The sequence below is a fragment of the Carlito syrichta genome, unplaced genomic scaffold (genome assembly GCF_000164805.1).
Source record: "Carlito syrichta isolate Samal-C Ts95f unplaced genomic scaffold, Tarsius_syrichta-2.0.1 Scaffold305659, whole genome shotgun sequence".
NCBI lineage: Eukaryota > Metazoa > Chordata > Mammalia > Primates > Tarsiidae > Carlito > Carlito syrichta.
This window is the reverse complement of record NW_007249755.1, coordinates 825,759-850,502: the sequence shown is the minus strand read 5'-3', so window position 1 is coordinate 850,502 and position 24,744 is coordinate 825,759. Positions and strand designations below refer to the sequence as shown.

The 24,744-nt window shown below is 39.4% G+C and overlaps 1 protein-coding gene across 9 annotated transcripts in view; it reads right to left on the bottom strand.

Annotated features, from left to right (window-relative positions):
• Positions 1-1,298: 1,298 nt before the first annotated feature.
• Positions 1,299-24,744, bottom strand: part of SRRM1 (serine and arginine repetitive matrix 1) — a 30,063-nt gene continuing 6,617 nt past the window's right edge. For 2 of the 9 annotated variants that reach the window (XM_008062171.2, XM_021714499.1), the window contains exons 5-18: positions 24,693-24,744; positions 23,158-23,361; positions 22,007-22,201; positions 21,607-21,726; positions 19,509-19,783; positions 14,508-14,588; positions 13,894-13,980; positions 12,139-12,283; positions 11,686-11,727; positions 8,014-8,124; positions 5,879-6,343; positions 4,716-4,911; positions 2,765-2,974; positions 1,299-2,380 (exon numbers count right to left, since the gene is read on the bottom strand). The exon at positions 24,693-24,744 is cut by the window's right edge and continues 64 nt beyond it. In XM_008062171.2, coding sequence (XP_008060362.1) covers positions 2,276-2,380; positions 2,765-2,974; positions 4,716-4,911; positions 5,879-6,343; positions 8,014-8,124; positions 11,686-11,727; positions 12,139-12,283; positions 13,894-13,980; positions 14,508-14,588; positions 19,509-19,783; positions 21,607-21,726; positions 22,007-22,201; positions 23,158-23,361; positions 24,693-24,744 — 2,288 coding nt within the window. In that variant the 3' untranslated portion in view covers positions 1,299-2,275. The remainder of the gene's footprint in view (positions 2,381-2,764; positions 2,975-4,715; positions 4,912-5,878; positions 6,344-8,013; positions 8,125-11,685; positions 11,728-12,138; positions 12,284-13,893; positions 13,981-14,507; positions 14,589-19,508; positions 19,784-21,606; positions 21,727-22,006; positions 22,202-23,157; positions 23,362-24,692) is intronic. The other 7 variants (XM_008062172.2, XM_021714500.1, XM_021714495.1 and 4 more) reach the window with 6 other exon arrangements.

Genomic DNA, 24,744 nt, shown 5'->3' with positions numbered 1-24,744 from the left:
AAATCGTGATCGTGTAAGGTTAGACATAAATAAATTATTTGAAGAGTGAAACTGAAGACTAGAAAGGAGAGTTGGAGAAAGCTTAAACAGGCCAGGCATGGTGGCTCATGCCTGTAATCCCAGTGCTTTTGGAGGCCATGGCAGGAGGCCTGCTGGAGACCAGGAGTTGGAGATCAGCCCAAGCAACATAGGGAGAGTCCATTTCTATGAAAAATATTTCTAAAAAATAGCCGAGCATGGGGGTGTGCACCTGTGATTCCAGCTACTCGGGAGGCAGAAGAGGAGGGAGGATCTCATGAACCCAGAAGTTTGAGGCTGCAGTGAGCTATGATGGCACCATTGCACTCCAGCCTGGGCAATAGAGTAAGACCCTGGCTGACAAGAGAAACTTCTGATAAGTAAAGACACCAAGATGGGATGATTGCTGTATATTACAGGCTTGTGGGCCAGTAAATGGTAGCAGATAATGGTGGGGAAAAAAGGAATGACTAAAATTGGATAAGTACAATAAATTTAAAATTAGCCGGGGGGGGGTGGCGTGCGCCTGTAGTTCCAGGTACTTGGAAGGCTGAGGCGGAAGGATCGCCGGAGCCCAGCAGGTCGAGGCTGCAGTGGCCACTGCACTCCAGTCTGGGTGACAGAGTGAGACTCAAAAACAAAAACAAACAAAAACTTCTGCTAAGTTTTCTGAAATTAACACTGTAGACATTTTCTTCCTCTTTTTGTTTCAACTGCTAGAAATTACAATTAAGTTAACGAGGCATGTGCCAACCTGCTCAACTTAGGTTTCTAGTGTCAATTTCTTTACTACCTTCATACAAATGCTTTTCCCTCATACTATGTTTCTACAAGTTTTCTCTAATTATTTTGCTCTAAATTTTAAATACAAAAATGACTTGATTACAACCAGACATTAAACACACACAGTGTTCCAGTCATTCCTTAGCCTTTGTTGAATGTACGAAGCTCCTTTGCCTGACGGTGTACACAGGTAAGGTCTGCTCTTCCCTTTGACTGGCAGATTTGCCCCACAGGTATTATATAATGTTCCAGCCACACCCTATACTTTCCCTGCATAGCACTCACCACAGTAATTATTAAAATAAAGATGGTAAAATCTTAATTTCACCAACTTTTATTTTCCCTTTCCAACCATCAGTGTACCAAAGATAAAAACACAAGGCGCAACAAGCAAACAAACTTTATAAGAACCTCATGGGGGGAAAAAAAAAAAAACCACAAGGCGCGATAGGAGTTCTAAGAAAGGTAAGTTTCCTGGAGTATTAAGACAAGTGGCAAACATTTTTAAATTTAGAAATTTATTCTGTTTAATCCACAAGCTTTATATAGCTTTAGTTAAAAAAAAAAAAAAAAAAAAAAACCAAAAAACAAACAAAAAAAAACCCCAAAACAAAAACAGTGAAACCAAGACACTATTTCAAAGTCTGGGCCCTTCCAGCCTTCCAAACACAGGAGCTTTGAAAGTTGTATACACCAATTGGAAGAACAAGACAAAAATATGAATGGAGCCATGAAATTTCATAAAACAAAATTTTATGTAACTGAAGGATCCTTCCTGGGACTAGTTGCCTTTACAAAAGAAGAAAACAAAACAAAACCAGAAGAACAGAATAGAATGAAATTCCAGTGTTCCAAATCAACTTGTTACACATTGATACAAACCCACAGTGTCCTGGCAAACAACATGCTTTCATTTTCTGTCTCATCCTAGAGCTCGAATCCTGATTCATTTCAGCAGAGACTCCACAGGCAACAGGAAAGATTGTGGCATTAAAAAATTCATTTATACTTTTGTGGTAGTTCAAAACAGTGGTCTTATTTCTGGGCAAGCTTACAAACCATACAAGGTTAGAAGCTTAACTTAAATGGGTGCTAAGACTCAAATGAGAAAAAGTAAAGAGAGAAAGAAAAAATAAGAAAACCCTCTGGCAATAGCCAGGAGCATTGAAAAGAACCATAAGAATGCCAACAATATTTAAACTCCCTTTTTTAAAAAGGGAATTTTTTTTTTTGGCTTAAAATATTTCACTCTAAATGAATTATGTCAGCTGTCAATGAAAGAATGTCACTAATACACTGTGGACACCTTTTGCAATGTAAATCCATGCCCTTTTTTTTTTTTTTACATGGTGAACTTCAACCTAGCAATTATTACAACAAATGTTATAGTCTAAAGCTCAAACACATTTTAGCAATTTTGAAATTGAATTGCGTACAAACCAAATAAAATTTACATCATAACAAACATTTCCACCTAAGACTGTGGGGACACTTGAGCCTTCCGCATAGATCTCAGGGCCTTTTCACGCAGGTGCTTTTCTAAGTCATCAAGGTTGTCTTCAGCTTCACTTTCAGTCTCCTAAAAAACCAGAATTAGCATACTGTTAAGTCTTGAGACCCTAGCGGGAAATGCTAAAAGCACAATCAAGCTATGGTGAGAGTGGTGCATCTCTGAATACAGAAAACCACGGACTTATATATACTTTACATGAATTATTAGGATACGTGAATTTTATCTCAAAGAGTTGACTTTGAAAAGTGGCCTTAAGCTTTTTAGCAGCCATTTGTATTCTCATCCTTGATCCTGGCACATTCCTGTTCTTGGCAGGTGAGCGAGAAACAGACTAGAACAGGGCTAACAATGGAGCATCTACTTATTAAGAAAAAAAAGACAGAACTACTTCTCAAAATCAGTTTTGCTCCTTGTATATACTGCAAAAAAGCTAACAGAGTCTAAAAGTACCTTCTTCGGCTCTGGCATTGCTTCTGGTTCTTCCTGTGCTGACGTGGTTGTGGCAGCAGCAATGGCTGCAGGGGTCACAACAGCCGCAGCAGCTGCAGCCACAGCCTTTTCCTTCTTGTGTTTTTTGTGCTTCTTGTGCTTCTTATCCTTTTTGTGTTTCTTGTCCTTCTTTTTCTTCTTTTTCTTCCCGCCTCCTTCTTGATCCGAATTCTAGAAATCCAGAAATATAGCAATATAATCAATCTGGCTAAAATTCTGTCCAATGGAATGTTTCACTTCCTCAAGGAAATACCTAAACGCACACATCTCGAGATTTCATAAGGTTTTGGAGGGTGGGGGTGGAGGTGGGGAAGGCCTAAGGCCAATCATCACCAAGTATTTCCAGAGATGGAAAACTACATAGAAAGCAAAGATATATGACCCGGCACAGTGGCTCCACCTGTAATCTCAGTGCTCTGGGAGGTAGAGGCAAGAGGACTGTCTGAGTCCAGGGGTTTGAGATCAGCCTGGACAACTTGGTAAGACCTCATCTTTACAATAAAACAAAATATTAGCTGGGTGTGGTAGCACGTGCCTGTAGTTACAGCTACTTGGAAAGCTGAGGCAGAAGGATGACCTGAGCCCAGCAAGATGAGGTTGTGGTGGCCGTGAGCGTGCCACTGCACCCCAGCCTGGGTAACAGTGAGACTCCAACTCAAAAAAAAAAAAAAAAAAAAAAGGACAGAAAAGACATTTTTCAGTTCCTAAGAATAGGAAAGGCCTTGAAGGTAACTGATTCTTACAGTTTTCCTCAACTAACTTTATATTAAGCCAGGTTTCCCCACAAGATGCGTGCGAGTCAGGTCTCTAGGACTGGATTAAGCCAGGTACTATCTCCAGATGGGTCGAATTTCAGTTCCTGACTATCTGACCTGACCATTCAACTTTTTCTAAGCTCTTTTAACCTAAAACAGGTGTAATAATCCCTATCTGATAAAGTTCTTGTGAAGGCTAAATGGGAGTATCTGTAAATCACTCACAATACTTGCCTATCATGTAGGAGGCTTTCCATAAATGGTACCAGATATTTAAGTTTAAACACATGCCTGTAGAAATGTCAGGTCTCTAGTCACTATCAGAGCTCTCCTATTTTTAGAGCGGGGCGATTTTTTTCTTCTTCCCTATATACTAGATTTATGCAAAATATAGGCTCTGCTATAACAATCCAGTCAGTAGTTTTTCAATTTCAAATTTCCAAGCAATTACTTAAAATTCCTCACAATTGCCGGGCTCGGTGGCTCAGCCTATAATCCCGCGCCTTCGGGAGGCTGAGGTGAGTGGATTGCCTGAGCCTGCGGGTTCGAGACCCACCTGGGCAGCAAGACCTCATCTCTACAATAAATCAAAAAATCAGCCGGGCGTGGTAGCGTATGCCTGTAATTCTGGCTACTTGGAAGGCTGAGGCCGAAGGATCGCCGGAGTCCAGCATGTAGAGGCTGCGGTGGCCAGGAGCAGCCACTGCACTCCAGTCTGGGCGACAGAGTGAGACTCCAACTCAAAAAAAAAAAAAAAAAAAGTCCTCACAATCCATTCAGTTAGCTTGCACAACAATTCAGTCAACCCTACTAAAGATGAACACCTGCAGCTGGGCATAGTGGCTCATGCCTGTAATCCCAGCAACTAGGAGGCTGAGGTGGGAGGACTGCTTGAGTTCAAGGCTATAGTAAGTTTGGCGCCACTACACTCCAGCCTAGTGACAGTGAGACCCTATCTATTACCAAAAATAACAATAATTAACAACATCTAACCACCAATTTTATGTAATAAAGAAACCTGCCCAAGATTAGATCTATGACTCACAAAGTGGAAAAAAAAGTTTAAACTCCAATATTTAAATATCCCGATGATGATTCTTTGCTTCAAAGTGACATACAGATTTATAAAGAGTGTTCAAAACAAGGCAGACACATACTCTTGCCGGTGATGGGCTTGGTGATGGGCTTTTAGCCTTTTTGACTGGTACAGCTGGTGACCAGTTTGTAGAGGGTGACTGAGACTGGACAGGGGATGGAGGTGCTGGGGGCTTTTTAGGTGCTGGCTCAGGAGATCCAGAGACAGATCGGGAAGATGAGACCCTCCTTACAGACTGTGGGCTTGGTGAGGCAGCCCTAGGACACAAGAGGAAAAAATATTTATCACCGAGAACAGACATCTCTTCCTAAGAAAAAACAACCAGGCACGTTATACAACCAGGTGACAAACTCCAAACATTTTATAGCACATAGTTTGCTGGTTGAGTCTACTAACATTTATCAAATTTGTATCACTTAAGTCCTCTATTCTGTTAATGATACTTCTTATACAAAATTAGTAATGCCAGTTCATTATATCACACACAAGAAATGTTCTATGTATCAAATGAGTTTTGAAAGCAGACCCCTCAAAAAATTGATATTACTAAAAACCAAGTAAAAGCCTACAGATCATATAAGGTATGTAAACATACTTTATACCAAAGAAACTATTCTGAAAACGGCTGGGTATGGTGGCTTACACCTGTAATCCTAGCACTCTGAGAAGCCAAGGCAAGAGAACTGCTTGAGCCCAGGAGTTCAAGACCAGCCTGAACAACATAGTAAGGCCCTGTCTCTCTAAAAGGTAACGATTCTGAGCTGGGCTTGGTGGCTCAGCCTGTAATCTCACACTTTGGGAGGCTGAGATGAGTGGATTGCCTAAGCCTGCGGGTTCGAGACCCACCTGGGCAACTTGGTGAGATCTCATCTCTACAATAAAAATAAAAAAATAAAAAAAATTAGCCGGGTGTGGTAGCACACGCCTGTAGTTCCAGCTACTCGGAAGGCTGAGGCAAAAGGATCGCCGGAGTCCAGCAGGTCGAGGCTGCGGTGGCCGGGAGTGGCCACTGCACTCCAGTCTGGGTGACAGAGTGAGACTCCAATTCAAAAAGAAAAAAAAAAAGGAAAGATTCTGAAAATGGAAAACAACTTGTGAATAGTATCTAAAGTCTGACTTTGTATTTACAACTTATTTCTTTCTATAATTTTCAGCAAGAAAAAAATGCTTCCAAAGAGTTATGCAAATAAGTATTCCTAAACAAAAAGCATACAATATTTTTACTTTTTTGGCTTTTTAGGTTCCGGAGTCCTGGAGACTCTCCTAATGGGCCTGGTACTTGGAGACGGGGACTGCCTTCTTTGAGGTGATGACGATGCTCCTCTTCGAACAGGTGGAGGACTGGAGGAGGCTTGAGGAGCGCGAGGCCGTGGCGAGGGCGAATGTCGTTTGTTTGGTTGTGGCGACCGGGCCTCCCGGGTAGAGCGGCTTGGGGAGGACCCTTTCCTATGCTTGGATGATAACGAAGGCGAACGTCTCTTGGTGACTGGGGAGCTTCTTTGTTTAGGAGGTGGAGAGTGGGAGACCCGACGCTTTGGTGGTGGAGATGGTGACGCCCTTCGCTTAGGAGGGGGATGGGGAGAAGCCGTTCTTCTCTTAGGAGGTGGAGAAGGAGAGTATCTCCTCTGTATTGGAGGAGAGTATCTTCTTGGAGAGGGTGAACGGCGACGTGGTGGTGGAGAAGGAGTCCTAGGAAAAAATACCCATCATTAAGCTGAAAAGGCCAACGGACCAAGGAAGTGGGATGCAAAGAAAAGTGGCCAGAAGTTATGACTTTACTGTCATTAGCACTGGACTAAGGGTATACGTTTATAGTGGACATGCTATATCTTTATTCTCATTTAAAGTTTAAAAACAAATCACTTAGATGATTACAAAATAGGACATTTTAACCAATGAAGGAATTCTCAGAACATATGAATTTGTCAAGCCATTTAGCATGTATACAGAATCGATTTTATGTTTTTTGAAAAGAAAATCTTGCATTGCTTTGAGTTAACTGTGAACATCAGTTATTATATACAAACTAGGTAACTACATTAGCAGGAACTACTGACTATGGTCAACTTACTCAGGAAGACTGGGCTTTAAAGAGCTCTCCTATGTGGTGTCCTCTCTGAATTGGCATTTGGACTCTGTATTAATAATTAGAGTTCACTGCACAAGTTTTAAAGATACCTTTACCTCCTCCCAAAGAGAATGTTCCATCTTCTGTCTCAAAAGAGAACTTTTCAGTGGAAGTCTATTGCTAGGCAGAATGCATCTCCATTGAAAGCTCAACCTGAGCTGGAGGACGACAGGTCAAGTATATAAAGCATCCAGCACTTTGCCAGCACATCACAGGCATTCAAGAGTAGTAGCCAGCCATTATACTGCTTGGCAACATCATCGAATAATGCCATGAAAGCATTTTCCCCCCCTAATTTTTATTCTAAGTTAATTTTACATTTACAGAAGATCTGCAAGAATAGTGGAGATTTGCCACTTCACCCATGTTAACAACTTATAGAACCATAAGAAATTTATCAAAACTACAAATTTAACCTCAGTAATAACTTAGTATTAACTAAAAACAGCAATACTACCCCCGTTTTCCACTTCCAAATGTCCTTTTTCTGTTCCAGGACCCTATACCTTAGTTTCTGCCAATCTGTGACTGTTTCTCAGTCTCTGTCTTTCATGGCTGACATTTTAAAAGAGTATTTGTCAGTTAATTTGTAGAGTAACTTTCGATTTCGGGTTGTCTGATATTTCCTAATAATGAGACTGAGGTTCTGCATAATTGACAAGCAGACTACAGAGTACCCAAGAAACATGTGAAGCCAATACACATTATCAAGATGTTAACTCTGATTACTTAGTTAAGGAGGTATCTGCCGGGATTCTCCAATGTAAAGTTAAAATTTTCTCTTTGTAATTAATTACTGGAGCCGTTTACCTTTTAACTTACAACATCCTTATTGATATACGATTCAGTTACTATAAAATATATCCACTTAAAGTGTAGAATTCAGTGGTTCAGTATATTCATATAGTTGTGTAACCATTACCACCCCCAACCCCACCCTACTCCAGGCACCACTATAGATTTATGTGTTCTGGACTTTTCACATAGATGGAATCGCATAACATGTGACCTTTTAAGACTGGCTGAGCAAAATCAGTATAATATGGTTGTATAATAATCAGAAAAATTCAGAGACGTTCCAATTAGATCCTTTTGTACTGATGGCATGGTGCAAGTGTGAGATGTGCCTCTTTCCAACCTTGTTACAGCGTGGGAACATTACCTGTCTGATGTGGGGGGAAAAAAATAGAGATGCTCCAATTAGCTCCAACTAGCATATATGACAAAGTACCTTCGTCGTGGTGGTGGCGTGGGAGACCTGCGCCGTCGGGGAGGAGGAGCAGGAGAAGGAGAACGTCGCCTTCTGGCAGGTGGTGGGGAGGGACTTCTCCTCCGTCTACCACTAAATCAAAGAAGTATAGTTATTTTGAGTTAGTGACATTTATAATGAAGTGGCCCAGAAGACATTGTTTCAATTATCATTAACTCAAAGGGCAGCAATGATTACTTCCTATTTCAAAGCAATGTTTTTCAAACTATAGGTCAACACCATTATTCAAGAACCTGGGTGGGAGCCAGTATTAAGAAAACATAACAATAAAACCAGAGTGTTTTACTTATAGCAAGGGTAAATACTGCTTTGTGAAGTTCTTATTTCAGTACATATAAACATGCACTCTGGGTCACAACAAAAACATTCTTCCCAAACAGAGTGAAAAGGTTTGAGAACACTGCTTTTTATTTGGGACGTACATCAGAACCACCTGGGAAGCTTATTTGAGATTTATGTCCACCAGGTCTGGGCTAGGATCCAGCCAGATGCTTTTTGAAAGACTCTCCAGGTGATTCTGATTCCTTGTTGAGACTCAACTGCTTTAGAGCCTCTAATACAGACATTTAAAATGTTAACAGGCAAAAATAATAAAAATAAAATGTTAACAGCCACAAGTGGCTTAAGTTTCAAATCTGGGGGTCACTGCTCCAAGCTCTAAATTTTTTAAATGTATATCCACTGTTATGGAGTTGTATACTGTTACCAAAAAACACTAACCCAAGACAAATGACCAAAATTGTCAGAGCACTAAAGTTATCCTGGGAAAATGTTGAAATATAGATAAGAACCATATAAACCTTAATCCTGAGCTGTTATACACTTAACAAACACAAAAAGCAAACATGAACAATAATATTGAATCAGCTATACTAAAAGCAGCCTCACAACAGAAATATTAAAATGTGCCAAACCAGCTTGCTACCTTTGGGTAGTTCACACATACAAAGTAGTCAAATAATTAGTTCTTAATTTCTTGTCTAGCATAGGACTGGTGCTTCCCATGAATTTGAAATTACGTTCTAAATTTGACCAAGTCTTGAGGTCTCCGTCCCCCCACCCTGAAACTAAGGTAAGCTCTGATAACAGAACAAAAAAAACCAACCCTAAATTACTAAATTTTTCAATTTAAATTTTCTTGTGCTTTGAAAGGACTAAGGCTTCATGTTGAACACTTTACATATAAAATATACAAAACCAGGCTCTATTTCTCCTCCTAAAAAGATGATACTGAAGTACAATTCTAAATAATCCTTCCTCCATCTCTATCCTAGGCACCTGAGAGCAATTTTTTTCTTTTCTTTTTTTTTTGAGCCAGAGCCTCACTCTGTCGCCCAGGCTGGAGTGCAGTGGCATGATCAGGTGATTCTTCTGCTTCGGCCTTCCAAGCATCCAGAACTACAGGCGTGCACTACCATACCCGGCTAATTTTTTTGATATATTGTAGAGACAAGGTCCATCAAGTTGCCCAGGCTGATCTCGAAACCCTGGGCTCAGGCAGTCCTCTCACCTCAGCCTCCCAAAGTGCTGGGATAACAGGCTTGAGTCACTGCACCTGGCAGCAATTTCTCACAGCATTAAACTTGAAGCTACTAGTACAACTTGAAACTTTTAAATAATGAAAACCAAAACAAAAAATCCTGAAGCAGGGCAATAAATATAAGTGCTGATTTCACTGCTCTGAGAAACCTTTCCAGAATAAAAAGTAGTTTTACAATGAGAGAAAAAAGTCAGAGAAGAAACTGTACCACTAACTTAATTCTGCAAAGCAACTGTTTAGTTGCTGTGCTCTCAATTTCACAGAAGCCAGACATAATTAGAGGTGGAAAAGGAATCTTTTAGGTTTTACTTTTTATTATCAAGAAACTGTTTCTTCTACAGTACAATTACCCTGTGCTTTGTTCCCTCACAAACACTGCTTACTGGTTCTAAAGAGCCTTCCAAGAAAACTTCTCTTTTGGAAATAAGAAAGCCTCTCCGTAGCCAGGTGTGGTGGTGTGAGCCTGTAGTTCCACCTATTTGGAAAGCTGAGGCAGGATTGTTTGAGCCCAGCAGATCGAGGCTGCAGTGGCTGTGAGTGTGCCGCTGCACTCCAGCCTGGGTGACAGAGTAAGACTCCAATTCAAAACAAAAAACAAACAAACAAAAAAGGCTCTCATTAATGAGATCACATAAAACAACACTTCAAAATAGCTTCCAAAAAAAACTTGAGCTACAGAAGAGGACAGGTGGCCTGTTTCAGCAAGGATAAATACTTAAAAATCTAGTGGCAGCTAAGGTCTCCACCACCCCCAAAGCAGAAAGCTGACTCCCAAAGCAGAAAGCTGGTTGAGGCAGACTAGTATAATATCGAGGTATAGGTCTAGGACTATACTTTGCCAATTTGTGACCCTAAGACCCTAAGAAACTCTACCATACCTGAACCTCTACTTTTTTCACTTGTGAAAGGTATATCTGAATTTGAGATTTCTATGTATAACTTAGCTCTAAAACGTTACCGCTTCATGGTCACAATCAATAAGTTTCAATAAAGATGAGCAACTCACTTTTATACCACTTTAAAGACTAAGCAAGGCCAAAGCCTTAACATTCACTTTTAATAGTTCTAAGATTCCTCTCTAGCTTTTGCCTTTTCTAAAGTCACCACAAATACCAAGTCCCTTCCCAATAAATCTAAGGAACTATTATTCTATCTCTTGGAAAGTATTCAGGTATTATTTTAAAATGGTAGCTGGGCACGGTGGCACAAGCCTGTAATCCTAGCACCTTGGGAGGCTGAGGCAAGAGGATCACCTGAGCTCAGGAGTTCAAGACCAGCCGGGTAACTTGGTGAGATCCCATCTCTACCAAAAAAAAAAAAAAAACAAACCAAGCATGGAAGTATGTGCCTGTAGTTCTGGCTACTTGGAAGGACCGCCTGAACCCAGCAGGTCGAGGCTGCAGTGGCTGTGGATGTGCCATTGAGCTCCATCCTGGGCAACAGAGTGAGACGCCAACTCAAAAAAAAAAAAAAAAAAAAAAAGTGTGCCCCCTACTGTAAAATGATGCCAAATGTCACAAAAAGAACATAACTAGGTATTAAAAATCAAAGTCCAAGCTAGGTGCAGTGCCTCACACCTGTAATCCCAGCATTTTGGGAGGCTGAGGTGAGAAGATTGCTTGAGCCTGAGAGTTCAAGACCAGCCTGTGCAACATAGGAAGACTTTGCCTCTACAAAAATAAAAATAAAAATTAGCCAGGAGTGGTAGTATGCACCTGCAGACCCAGCTAATCAGAAGGCTGAGTCAGGAGGATTGTCTGAACCCTGGTCAAGGTTGCAGTGAGCCATGATCATGCCACTGCACTCCAGCATGGGTGACAGAGTGAGAACCCGACTTAAAAATAAAAAAGCAAAAATGTTAAAAAACTGAAGTCTAAATGAAGCTCTAAAATGAAAATTTCATGTACAATTCTACCTATCATTTATCTGATGTAGTAAAAAATAACCAAACCAAAACACCTTAGCAACTTCATAGCTGTAGTCACGCCACTGAACATATATCAGAGAATGGAAAGAGGTCATCTAAACAGGAAATTAAGTCACTAAAACTTGTGACATGTAACCCTAATTCACAAAATCATGTCTAAACCAACCTTTTAGTCACTGGCGATTGCCATCGCTTTCCCATCTGCATCCTGATAGCAGTGGAGAAAAACAAATGTCAAGAATTCCATTCACTAAATTATATACTTTGATGGAGTTAAATATCACTAATGGAGATATTCTGAAGTGTTCAAAGATGCCCAGAAGTTAATGCTATTATTTAACTGGTTTATTCTTCTAGTCATGCACACATATGATATGGTGGTGCAAAGCTTACTCAGTTCTCATTAAATATTAATAACCACCACCGAAGCAAAAATCACTGCCTCCCCATTAGGAAAAAAAATTCCAACATCTTTTCCAAGTATTTGAAATGAAGACGTTAACCAAATTCTGAAACAATCCCATAGCCCACCCTTTAAATTATCAGCCCACCCTTCAAGTTATCAAGTTTCATCACAACTACAGAACATCAGTGAAGACCACTGAAGAAAAGATGTTACCGAGGCGAAGTCTCTTTCTGGCGCTTTCGTGGTGATGGAGAGGCACTCCGGGAAGGGGAATGTCTCCGCCGCCTGCCAACCTCACCATTCTTCACATGGGATCTTTTGGGTCTCTCATCTTCTGAAGAGGAGGAGGAGCCAGAGTCTGTAATTACACAGTAAAAAAGAATTACACTTAGTCTGTGCTTGAAAGAGTCTGTCCAAATTTTCTCAATGTAAGTGGATGGGTTTTCACTAGTATAAGCAAGTATGTATACAAGCCACCAGCCCTGAACAAAGTCTATGTCAATATATGCTCAATGACCTCAAAGCTAAGTATACATATTCATTATGTAAATACGATATATAAAAATAATTTTGGCAGTATAATTCAACCACAACAGTACACCCTTAAGAAGTTTAGTGATTTTCTTTTCTTTCTTTTTTTTTTTTAAAAGTTGGAGCCCTACTCTGTCACTCAGGCTGGAATGCAGTGGCATGCTCACGGCCATCGTGGCCTCAACCGGCTGGGTTCAGACAATCCTTCCACTTCAACCTTCCAAGTAGCTGGAGTTACAGGCATATGCCACCATGCCTTGCTAATTTTTTGACTTATTGTAGAGATGAAGTCTCATCAAGTTGCCCAGGCTGGTCTTGAACCCCTAGACTCAGGCAATCCTCTCACCTCAGCCTCTCAAAGTACTGGGATTAATAGGCATGATCCACTCTGCCCGGTTTAGTTTAATGATTTTCTAAGTAACTAAATAAAGCTTAAAAAACATTGCAAGCAATTACTTATTTGACTCTTATTATCCTAAACACTCAATGCCCTTTTGGATAATTTGGTTTTAATTTTTTTTTTCTTTTTTTTTTTTGAGTCGGAGTCTCACTCTGTCGCCCAGCCTGGAGTGCAGTGGCCGCTCCCGGCCACCGCAGCCTCAACCTGCTGGGCTCCGGCGATCCTTCTGCCTCAGCCTTCCGAGTAGCTGGAACTACAGGCGCGCGCTACCATGCCCAGCTAATTTTTGATTATTTTATTGTAGAGATGAGGACTCGCCAAGTTGCCCAGGCGGGTCTCGAACCTGCGGGCTCAGGCAATCCACTCACCTCAGCCTCCCAAGGCGCAGGATTACAGACTGAGTCACCAAGCCTGGCTTTTTTTTTTTTTTTTGAGTTGGAGTCTTACTCCAGTGGCACGTTCACAGCCACCGTAACTCAATAAATTATAATAAAAGCACTGCAACTAACAAAATAATGGGCATTTGTAAGAATAGGAAAAGATGTTCTAGATATACTGTTAAGCTAAAAAGGGAGGCAATATCACCTACAGTTTGAATTTCTGTGGGGTTTTCGCTTCTGTTTTTAACCATAGATGTCTATACATGCACAGAAGACTTCTGAATAAGTTTTGAGAAGATAAGATTGGTAAACTGGGGAAAGAATTATGCTTCTTCCAATTGTGTGCCCGTTTTCTGTTATTACTGTACTCTAAGGATCTATTACTTTTATAACAATTTAACAGAAAGTTATTTGTTTGTTTTTTTTAGAGTCTCACTCTGTCGCCCAGACTGGAGTGCAGTGGCACGCTCCCGGTCAGAAAGTTAGATTTTAAGAAAGGACTTAAAGCCCCTCCAAAAAGCAACAAACTGGCTCCTCAAACGGATTTCTATGGAGACAAAAATATTATTTCTCTTAAGTTTACTTACTGCACACTAATAGTTAAAGTATTTTAAATTAAGAAATGCAGATAGAAAAAAATTTAATCAGTGTTCATACCAGATGAAGACTGCTGGTTTTGTCGTCTGTACTGGCGTCTCTGCTGTACAGAATCTGCTGCAGCCATTTTGCCACCTTTGTCTTCTTCTGAAAGATGGATGCATTTAGAAAGTGTTTCTTTAATTGTGCAGAGAAAATATGACATTTGAATAGAATAGTCTCAAACCTTCATCTGATTGGGTCAAGTTAAACAATTACAATTTTTTTTTTTTTTTTTTTACAAAGGAGGAATTTAAAATGTCAATCTAATTTAATTCAGACTATCTTCACCAAATATTATTAAAACTAACATATTCAGGTTTTTATTATAGGTCATGCTAGGTACCAAGCACTTTATAAACATTTATTTCAGTTAACTGTCAAAAACCTATGTTATTCCTATCTCAGGGTGAAAGAAATAAAGTTCAGGTAACATTAAGTGACTAAAACAAACAAAAAGCAGTTACAAGTTTGAGCTGGGGATTCCAACCAGTTTCGTGTGACTTCAGAGTCTTAGTTCTTACCCACTTGCCATACCCTATGTATCTGATCTTCAACCAGAGGGGATGGGATGACCAAATGTGCAGCAATTCAAAATTAACTTTAAAAAACAACAACAACAACAAAAAACTTACCCGATTCAGATAACTCTACTTTTCTAGGTTTCGGTGCTGGTGAAGGGGACTCTCTTTTCTCAGTACCTTTATGTTTTGTCACTAAAAAAGAATAAGGGAGAAAAACCATTGCATTAAAAAGCTACACAAGATGCATTCTTAGCAGTATAAGGATGGGTGTGACTATTCACAAAAAGAATTTAAAAATTCCTATAAAACCTTGTTGCCATTATCTGAAGTGGAAACAAAAATCTTTAAATGTTTGGAAAGCCTCAAAAAGTTCTACATAGATTTCTAAAACTTGAGATTCCCTCAAGAAAACCAAGAGAAAACTGGGAGGTGTCACCAAGTAGAACAAGCTTTATGCTACATGTTAATAGTCAGCTCATAAAGTAAACCTGTGTGTGCTACCTAAAATATATACAACAGACACCCAACTTTGGAGACTTCATCAATATAAAAGCTTTCAAGCAACTACTATAGGTGGGTTCAGAAACGTAATAAAGATGATAAATGATTAAAAAATAGTATTTGATTAAGCTTTCATAGAAAATGCTATTTGGTCTGGTAAAAGTATGACTAGCCACCCAAGAGGCTGATGGTTCTTTATGTACAGCATAATCTTCACAATAGCATGGAGGAATATCAACTACCCATGAAAAAGAAGTACATCATCATGATGGTAAAAAGTATTCAATACTAAGACTAGAGGATTCTTTCAAAGGCATTAAGAAAGAAAAAAGACAGCTTTATACTTAAGGTAGCAGGAGAGCAGTGGGTATTCATGAATGATCCAATTTATCTTTTACCAACTGTACAGAAAATTATGTCAACTATATTTGTACACTTGTTCTATTATATGTACTGTTAAGCACTGTTTTTGTTGTCGTTGTTGTTGCTTTGGTATTTTTTGTGTTGGAGTCTCACTCCGTTGCCCAGACTGGAGTCCAGTGGCCGCTCCCGGCCACCGCAGCCTCGACCTGCTGGGCTTCGGCGATCCTTCCGCCTCAGCCTACCAAGTAGCTGGAACTACAGGCGTGCGCTACCACGCCCGGCTGATTTTTTGATTTATTGTAGAGATGAGGGTTTGCCAAGTTGTCCAGGCAGGTCTCGAACCCACCGAACTCAGGCAATCCACTCACCTCAGCCTCCCAAAGCGCTGGGATTACAGACTGAGCCACCGAGCCCGGCTAGCACTAGTTACTAGTGTCACATCCCCATCTCCCTTCCTGCCCAATTTCACACGAGACATCTGAGGCTTAAATAGAATTAACTTCACCACAATCACACAGACAATTTAAGTGAACTAAGATCTGAACCCAGGAAAATTTAAGGGCTTGGGCTTTGATTTCAACAACTACTATCTCTGCTTGTAATATCTCTCTGTTGCCAAAACTAAAATTGTAAGTACCTAAGATGTAGTTTATCTATTAACCTGAAGAACCACTTGAGAACAACCCGCTAAGAAATAAACCTGTAGACAATTTGATCCCCTCAGGATCCTTACACCTGTTTTGTGTGATTAAAGCAATTACCATGGAATGTTTGACTGGAAATGCAAATACATCTCATTTAACTGACACTCATATTTAGAATTCTGTAATGGCTTATTCCAAGTGGCAGTTATTTAGAGAAACAGTGATCTAACAAGACAATTTCAGCTTTGGTAAAGTAGTCAAAACGGAGAATTTACCACTATGTTTACAATGACCAGAATTTTATTAATAATTCTAGCCATTTGGACGAATAATTCAATTGGGTAAAGAGTGGTTAGCAACTAAATAGTTATCATGGATTGTGAAGTGGGAATAGCAAAAATATATTCAAAAACCTGTTTTTTAATAAAATCAGAGAAGTAAAGATATTTTAAAAATTTTAACCATTTCAGGTTCTTTTTTCTAGTCCATATTCTGTTTTTAAGTGTTATCCTGAATTTCCAAAAAGCTTATTACAGGAATCCAGTTAAAAATCACATGTCCAGCTGGGCTCGGTGGCTCAGCCTGTAATTCTGCACTTTGGGAGGCTGAGATGAGTGGATTGCCTAAGCCCGTGGGTTCGAGACCCACCTGGGCAACTTGGCGAGACCTCATCTCTACAATAAAATAAAAAAATTAGCTAGGCATGGTAGCGCACGTCTGTAGTTCCAGTTACTTGGAAGGCTGAGGCGGAAGGATCGCCGGAGCCCAGTAGGTCGAGGCTGCAGTGGCCGGGAGCAACAGTCTGAGACTCCAACTCAAAAAAAAAAAAAAAGGTCTTTTCTACATTATCACCTTTTCCACAATACAGATGAAAGTTGCAGACACATCCAGTATGTGCCTCAGACAGCACTTTGATTAGCATTCTGTACTTTGTATTTTTATTTGGATTATAAACCGGAAAAGACAGTCTTCCAAGATGAGTAAATTCACGTCAGCAGCAACCAAGAACAGAATTTAGGATGACATAAATTCATGTCAGCCATCTGGAATGAGTTAACATTGTAAGCAATGTTTTAGGTTTGTTTATCTAGATGAAATTTTATACCATTTACTTTGTTATATTAATGGTAACAATTCAAGGAGCAAAATCATGCTAGCATGAAGTCAGGATTCTTAGAAGGCAAATATGAAACCAGAATGTTAAATTTATTCCAACAGTCCTATTAATTATTAACCTCTCAGAGTTGCCTAAATGATCACTTGTAAAGATAAGTCACTGTGACCAGAAATAGCAAAATAACCATTAAGTCTCAAGAGAGTAAGTCATATGGCCAAGCTGATCTGAATAAATAAAAATTACTACTACAAAAGTTACCACTACAGGTATAGAGCATGTTATCATATTTCAATGAATATGCCACTAAACTCAAAGTACTGTTTTATGTATAAGATAATGCTAATTTAAATGACATGTCAATGATTACAAAACATTCCCCACAAGACCCCTGCATATTGTACTTCAAATAATTAACCCCTAAGTGCCCCAAAACATTCTTCCTGCGTCCCTCCCACTCCATTTGTCCACTATCAACAGCACAGCCCTAAAAGCTGATTAGTGGCTGCTGCATAAAATACTAATGTGAAACCTATTACATTCCAATGATGTTACTGCTCTTATTAGCAGTACACACTGCAGAGAAAGCATTCCTGAAATCATACTATCAAGTACAGAAGCTAAAGAATTTTACTCTGTCCTCCATCTCCCTCCTTTAGCAATCAAAGAATTTGGGATAGGAAAGTTGGAAAGAGTACTCACTATTTAACTGGAAATGAAAAGTCTTTAAATTCTATTTAATTCCTGGCTGGTCGACCTTGACCAAGTCATTTAACTCGAGAATCTGTGGTTTGTATTTTTTTGAGATAGGGTTTTACTCTTGTCACTCAAGCTGGAGTACAGAGGCAGGATCACAGCTCCCTGGGCTGCTCCCAGCCACCGCAGCCTCGACTTGCTGGGCTCCGGCGATTCTTCTGCCTCAGCCTTCCAAGTAGCTGGAACTACAGGCGCGCGCTACCATGCCCGGCTAATTTTTTGATTTATTGTAGAGATGAGGTCTTGCCAAGTTGCCCAGGCGGGTCTTGAACCCGCAGGCTCAGGCAATCCACTCACCTCAGCCTCCCAAAGGTGCGGGATTACACGCTGAGCCACTGAGCCTGGCTCTTTCTTTCTTTTTTTTCAATGAGTCACGGTCTCACTGTTGCCCAGGCTGGACTGCAGTGTCACAATCATCCCAGCTTCAACCTCTTGGACTTAGGCAATCCTTCTGCCTCAGCATCCCCAAGTAGCTGGATCTACAGGTGTATACTACCATACCCAGCTAATCTTTTTTGTAGAGATGAGGGTCTCAACCCTGTTGCCCAGGCTGGTCCCAAACTCCTAGGCTCAAGCAATTCTCCAGCCTTGGCCTCCCAAATAAAGGTTTCTTTATTTTCATCTACCTGCCTACCTAGGTCCAAGGGGCCAAGGCAACACTCTTGACAGTCTCACTTGGGCAGATTAAAAATAATTAATAACAGCCACGTACAGTGGCTCACTCGAGTAATTCCAGCACTTTGGGAGGTAGAGGTAAGAGGATAGCCTGAGCCCACAGGTTTGAGACCAGTGTGGGAAACTTGGCAAGACCATGTCTCTACAATAAATAAAAAAATTAGCCAGGCATCGTGGTACATGCCTGTAGTCCCAGCTACTTGGAAGGCTAAAGTGGAAGGATCACCTGAACCCAGTAGGTTGAGGCTGCAGTGGCTGTGAGTGTGCCACTGCACTCCAGCCTGAGACTCTAACCCCCCCAACAAAAAAATCCAATAGCTATTGCAACTTTTAGGATCAGTCCCTCTCCTACTACTCACCCTTTAAGCTGTGCATCATTCCAGTCCTAAGACTTAGAAGACAGATTTAAATGGATCCTACAGTTTTTTCCATGTGTATTTAATGCTAAAAGAACAGACCCCAATAGACTACAACCTTCTACTTGCCTGGGAGGTTCACAGATCATAAATTCCTCAGAAATCTGCAGAATAAAGCAAGGACAACACTCAGAAGAACCCTGCCTAGAGCCTAAATAAAAAAAAATTAAAAAAAAAACACAAAACACCAGCTTTTAAGAGGACACTACGTCCTTCTCTTGGGAATGCAATGTGGCCAAGAAAGAATTAAAAGAGAATATGAAGTCCTCAAATAAGATATCAAACCAAAAATCTTCAGAGGGAAAAAGTCAACTGGTCTCATAGTAATAAAACAGTCCCTTATCATTAAACACAAACTTCGATATGTTACCCCAACTCAAACAGCCCACGGCTAGTAACACATTTCTCCACCTGCTCAATGCCAGAGGGCACTGCTAAAAACAAAATGCTTTTATAAACTCTATTTCAACAAATTGAAAGAATTTAAAGCAAGAATGAATAGGTAAGCCTATAAGCAAACTTACAAAAAATATCACAGTATCACCTAGCTATTTCATACTGAGGGTGGGCAGGGGCCAACAACTGGCCAAGCTATTTGTAGCCAAAGAAAGAAAGAACATGTTTTTACGTGCTTGATTTTTACCTTTACCTGAAGTTCTCCCTGGAGACACAGAAACGCGACTTTTTCTTGTACGATTTGACTGCTGGGGTGTTGGGGAATGCCGGGTTTTTGGTGGTGGACTTGCAGGAGGCGACGGCCTGTGCCTTCGCCTTGGAGGACTTGCTGAAGGAGATAACCTACGAGTTTTCCTTGGGGGGCTGGATGTCCTCTTGGGAGGCTTCTTTGGCGGTGACCGGGAACGAGATGAAGAAGATGATGAGCTACTCCCAGACAAGGATGCTGATGAACGCCTTCTTCTGTGAAATAAAGTATTAATATTCACTAACTGCATATTTATAAAGAATGACCTTACAGGTATGAACAGTTTACACGAAAACACAGCTATTTTAATCCAACTTTTGAGTTTATGTAGCTAAGCACATAAATGAGTCCAAAAAAAGGAGAAACAAAACCATAACCTAGGACAGGAAACAGCTAGTTGTGAGACTAAATATATATAACTTAATCTGATAAATGTTTCTGTTTGTGCTGTCTCTCCAGTTATAAAACTTGTCAGGATCAGTGCTATAATACAGTAACTAACTATTCCTTCTTCATTGGGAATGATAATGGTGTTTTGGAGTTTGCATATAAAATTTGGATGACAAGGTATTTTTCATTTAATAACACAATGCCGAGAAACCTTTAGGTTGCATTTTCAAAAAAAGATGTGCAAGATTAGGAATTCATTTAGCTACATAAACTTAGAAGCAGGGGCCTCTCGAATTCTGCGGCAAAATTTGTGGTAAGTTCTGTTGCAATTATGTGTACCTGCAGAATTCACCTTTGGCAGAAGAATTCCTGAGAACCTGAAAAAAAGAAACCCTACCTTAAGTGTGAGATAAAAACTGGCTGAAAGGGAATCTTACACAATCTGCAAAGTATTTTGAATGCTAAATGGCTTAGTAAGCACAATGAAAACATGCTGTTTGCAAAACTCCAATATAAGAAATAGCTGTTTCCACTAATCTTATACTAGGAAGCACAGGCATAACTTTTCTCCTAAGAAGGAATAATCAATTTTAGAAACGTGTGATGCCTGAAAACTGACTGACCGTTTATCTCATTACTCTCCTCTATTAGCAGTATCATCAATTCTTAAATTTTTAATAGTGGCAGTAATAGTTCAATATGCCTTGACAACACTTCTCCCAAAGAAAAAAAGTTTTTGTTTTTTTAAATGAGACTGAAAAACTTGACTGGAGAAATGAGATAACTTAAAGCTTATTTGATGTTTCCTCTCTGTTTCCAAATTGTGGTTCCCTAGGGAAAAAGCTTAAAAGATTCAAAGGCAAAAATTCTGTCCAAAGTATAACCTGAAAGCTTAATTATCACAGTTCTTTCCAAAGAGGTGAAATATTATTGTCAAGAAGGCACAAAAATTCTGCTGCCAGTGCACCAGACCTCTACTGTGGGTAGGTTGAGCCACAATCTTTTTGTTAAAAGTGATATACCTAAGATCCAAACATATTATCTTATGCTCATTTTAGAATGATTTATGAAAAAGAACATTAGCAGTGTCAGGGTTAGATTTATGCCCAATAGCTTCAAAAATAACCAGACACCAAACTACACTAATGGCTGTATCTGTGGAATGGGATCATGGGGAAGTTTCAATTTGTTATTTATTTATAAGCCTCATTACTTCTATAATGAGAAAAAAAACACATTAAGGAAATAAAGGTATACTAGTAAATGGAATATTTTAACACTGGTAAAAGGAGCTTACTAGCCCTGTATTCAGCTACTTTTTAGAAGCCAGTTAAAAGCCAAAGGGAAGGTGGTCAATTCCCTTACTTGGTAGGATTTCTTGGTGAAGTCTGAAAAGGCAAAAGTTAGCACAGTATAAACAAGATGGTGGATTTCTTATTTACTTTCCAACACTGAACTAGGTATTTTTCACAGCACAAACAACAGTATTACACTTCAAATGAAATAGGTTCTTTAGAAAACATTATCTAACACCACTTTTGAGTTCTTTCTTCCTGGGGACACTAACGTAAAGATTACCCTAAAATTATCCCCAAAGATTAACCTAAAGTGTAAAACACTGGACACTTCCAAATTTAAAAAACCTTACCGTCTTACTGGAGATCTACTCCTTCTGTGCCTTGGTGGGGGAGGCATTCGTCTTGGTGGAGTTCTTCTTCGAGGAGATGGCCGCCTTCTTGGGCTTGGCCGTCTTCTAGGTGAGTATGATCTGCCGCAACAAACAGAAATAGGGTCTCAATACATCAGGAGTGAGGAATTTGACTTAATTCTTAAGGGCCACATTTAAAAAATGAATATCAAGGAACACAATTTTTCATTTACATAGAGATGTTTAGGGTACACAAACAGTGTCCTCAAATTCTCTATGTAAATCTAAAATGCAACATTTATGCTAGACATTTTCTACTGCTTCGAAATTATCCTAATTCTACCTAGGAGAGTAGCACATAAAACATAAGATCTATATTGATCGTAAAGCCACAACTCACCTTGATCGGGATCTATGGCGCCGTCTAGGTCGAGTGTGAGAAGGAGAGCGAGACCGTGTCCGGGATCTTGATTTGGAACGTGTCCGAGATCTTGGTCGGGTCTTCTCTTTTTCCTTTTCTTTTTTAGAATTTTTTTCTGGAGAAGGTTCTTTAGGCTCTGGAACAGGTTCAGGCTTGGGAACTTTCAGAATGTCACTGTGGAGACAAAGCTCATTTTTTCCACCTTCTTATACTCGGACGTCTAAGTCATAACAATGATGTAACAAAGTATTTATTTTAAAAAAGTTTTTAAAATCCAGAAAGACTTCCTCTAGCTCCAAGACATAGATATATATATACATATATATATATATCTGTGAAATTCAGTAAGCTACTAACAATTCTAGCCACATATATATTTTTTAAAGTGTAAAGTTGACAGGGTGCCTGAATGAAACGTAATTGTACACCTAACCTTAACTGTACCCCACAAAACCATAATAAAAAATACTGATTAATGAAAAAAAAAAACCACAAAAAAATAAAAAATAAAAAAATAAAGTGTAAATATATATTAAGAAAAAATTTATATATTATATAATATATATATTAAGAAAAAATATATATTAAGAAAAAATTTATAATATATAAAATACGTGAAACAACACAACCAAAGGACAGTAGTGAACATTCTTGGAGCATTTCCTTTAAAATACACTCTCCTAAACAATTTCATTTTCTCATTGTCAATAAACTAATTTTATAATTTAAAAAATCTAAAAGGGACCAGTGCAGTGGCTTATGCCTGTAATCCCAACACTTTGGGAAGTGGAGGTGAGAGGACTACCTGAGCCCAGAGGCTTGAGACCAGCCTGGGCAACTTGGTGAGACCTTGTCTCTAAAATAAATCAAAAAAGTAGCTGGCTGTGGTGGCATGCACCTGTAGCTCTAGCTACTTGACACCTGAGACCAGGAGGTCAAGGCTGTAGTAGTTGTGAGTATGCCACTGCACTCCAGCTTGGGTGACAGAATGAGACTCGGACTCAAATTTAAATAAATAAAAACGTAAAAGAAAAACAAGAAATCTTAGGTGTTTACCTCAGAGATGACATATTTGCAGTCACTATTAACAGCATAAAATTTTGATTATAAATGATTTTTTATGTACTTGCCTAGTAGAAGTGGCCTCCTGTACTGAAGGTTCTTTTACTTTCACTGAAGGTTCTGGGAGCTCTGGTGTTTTTTCCTTCTTTTCTGGAGCAGGGGAAGGACTCCGGCTCTTGGTTCTGTGACGGGGAGATCGAGAATGACTGCGCTTTCTCTCTCTCCTGACAGGGGAAGATCGTCTTCTAGGGGAAGGAGATCTGGATTTGCGTCTAGGATGAAAGCAATTTTTTTCAGGTTTTTAAATAATGTGGATTGGGAGACAGGGTCAAAGGGAGAAGTGAGGATTAATCTTTTTTAGTTACACCACTGTTGTTTCTATCTGAGAGGTTTATGTAAATGACATTCTAATCTCATTTACCTGATAGGGAAAGGGCCAAGAGAAAATGAGAAAGGCAAATGAAACATAACACTCTCATGTATATCAGTTACAAAGGAGGAAAGCACAGACTTGGGACTCTAGACTTAGGGTCTTAATCATTCCTAGAGATCAAACAACCAACTTTTCAGAGGAAAAGAGGATGATTTAAATAGGGAAATTCCTTGACAATAGGTCAAATCCCAACATCTAACATTTAGAGGCAGACAGATTACACTAGAGTTCATCAGGCAGAACCTCAGTATGCCAGAAAAATGATTACTGAAATTAAAGCAATATGTTCTTCAAAAGAGAAGAGAAATATATCAAACATGCATAAGATAGCTTTTTGACAGAGAGGCCCTCTTCCTTTTTAACAGCTTGCCTAACTTGAAGGTCATTTCTTACTCACAGTGAAAGAAAACAGCAGGGCCAGTTCATCAACAGTCAAGTAGTTACCACCATGAGAATTTGTGTTTAACTCTAGAAGTACTGTTTCAATAAGTAGGTTTTAGTATCAAATATATACATGAAAGAGACAAAGAAATTACCTCTTCCTTTTACTAACTCCAGCAGACATTTATGAAAGAAGTAAGTAGAACCCTAAAAATGAAAAGCCTAATGGAATTCTCACCTTTTACCACAAATATAGTAGAAGCTGAGTCGTAGATTTAAAAATGTGAACCTAACAATAGTCTCATTGGAAGGAAGAAGAAAACAAATAAATTATCTGAAGTTTGGGTTCAGTACAACCATCTAAGAAAAGCAGAACAGGGAATTAGGTAAGTATTATATGAATGGTTAATGAGTACAGATTTGTTTTTTAAAAAAGGAAACAGAAAAAAGAATGAGCCAGAGCACATTTTTAAAAACTCAAATTGACAGGTGTATTTAAACTAAAGCAATGTGGATGAAAGGCCTAGATTTTGATTTAGGAATTAAGAGTTAGATAACTCACCAAGATTTGAGAGACAGTCCTAGTTAAATGATCTGTCTCAAACAAAAGATGGAAAGATTTCTTTAGTCCAGAAGCAAGCCATAGCTCACCATAAAAACTGTAGGATGGAAGAAATTCCCTGGAGTGCTACTAGATTCCTTTTAACTGCAAATAAGTTTCTACACACAAAATTCCTTAAGATCTAAAAGTACCCCATAACCATTAGTTATGCATCTACTGTATAATACCTTCTTGGGCTTCGAGATCGCTCCCTTTTTTCTCTGCTGCTTTCTTTTTCTT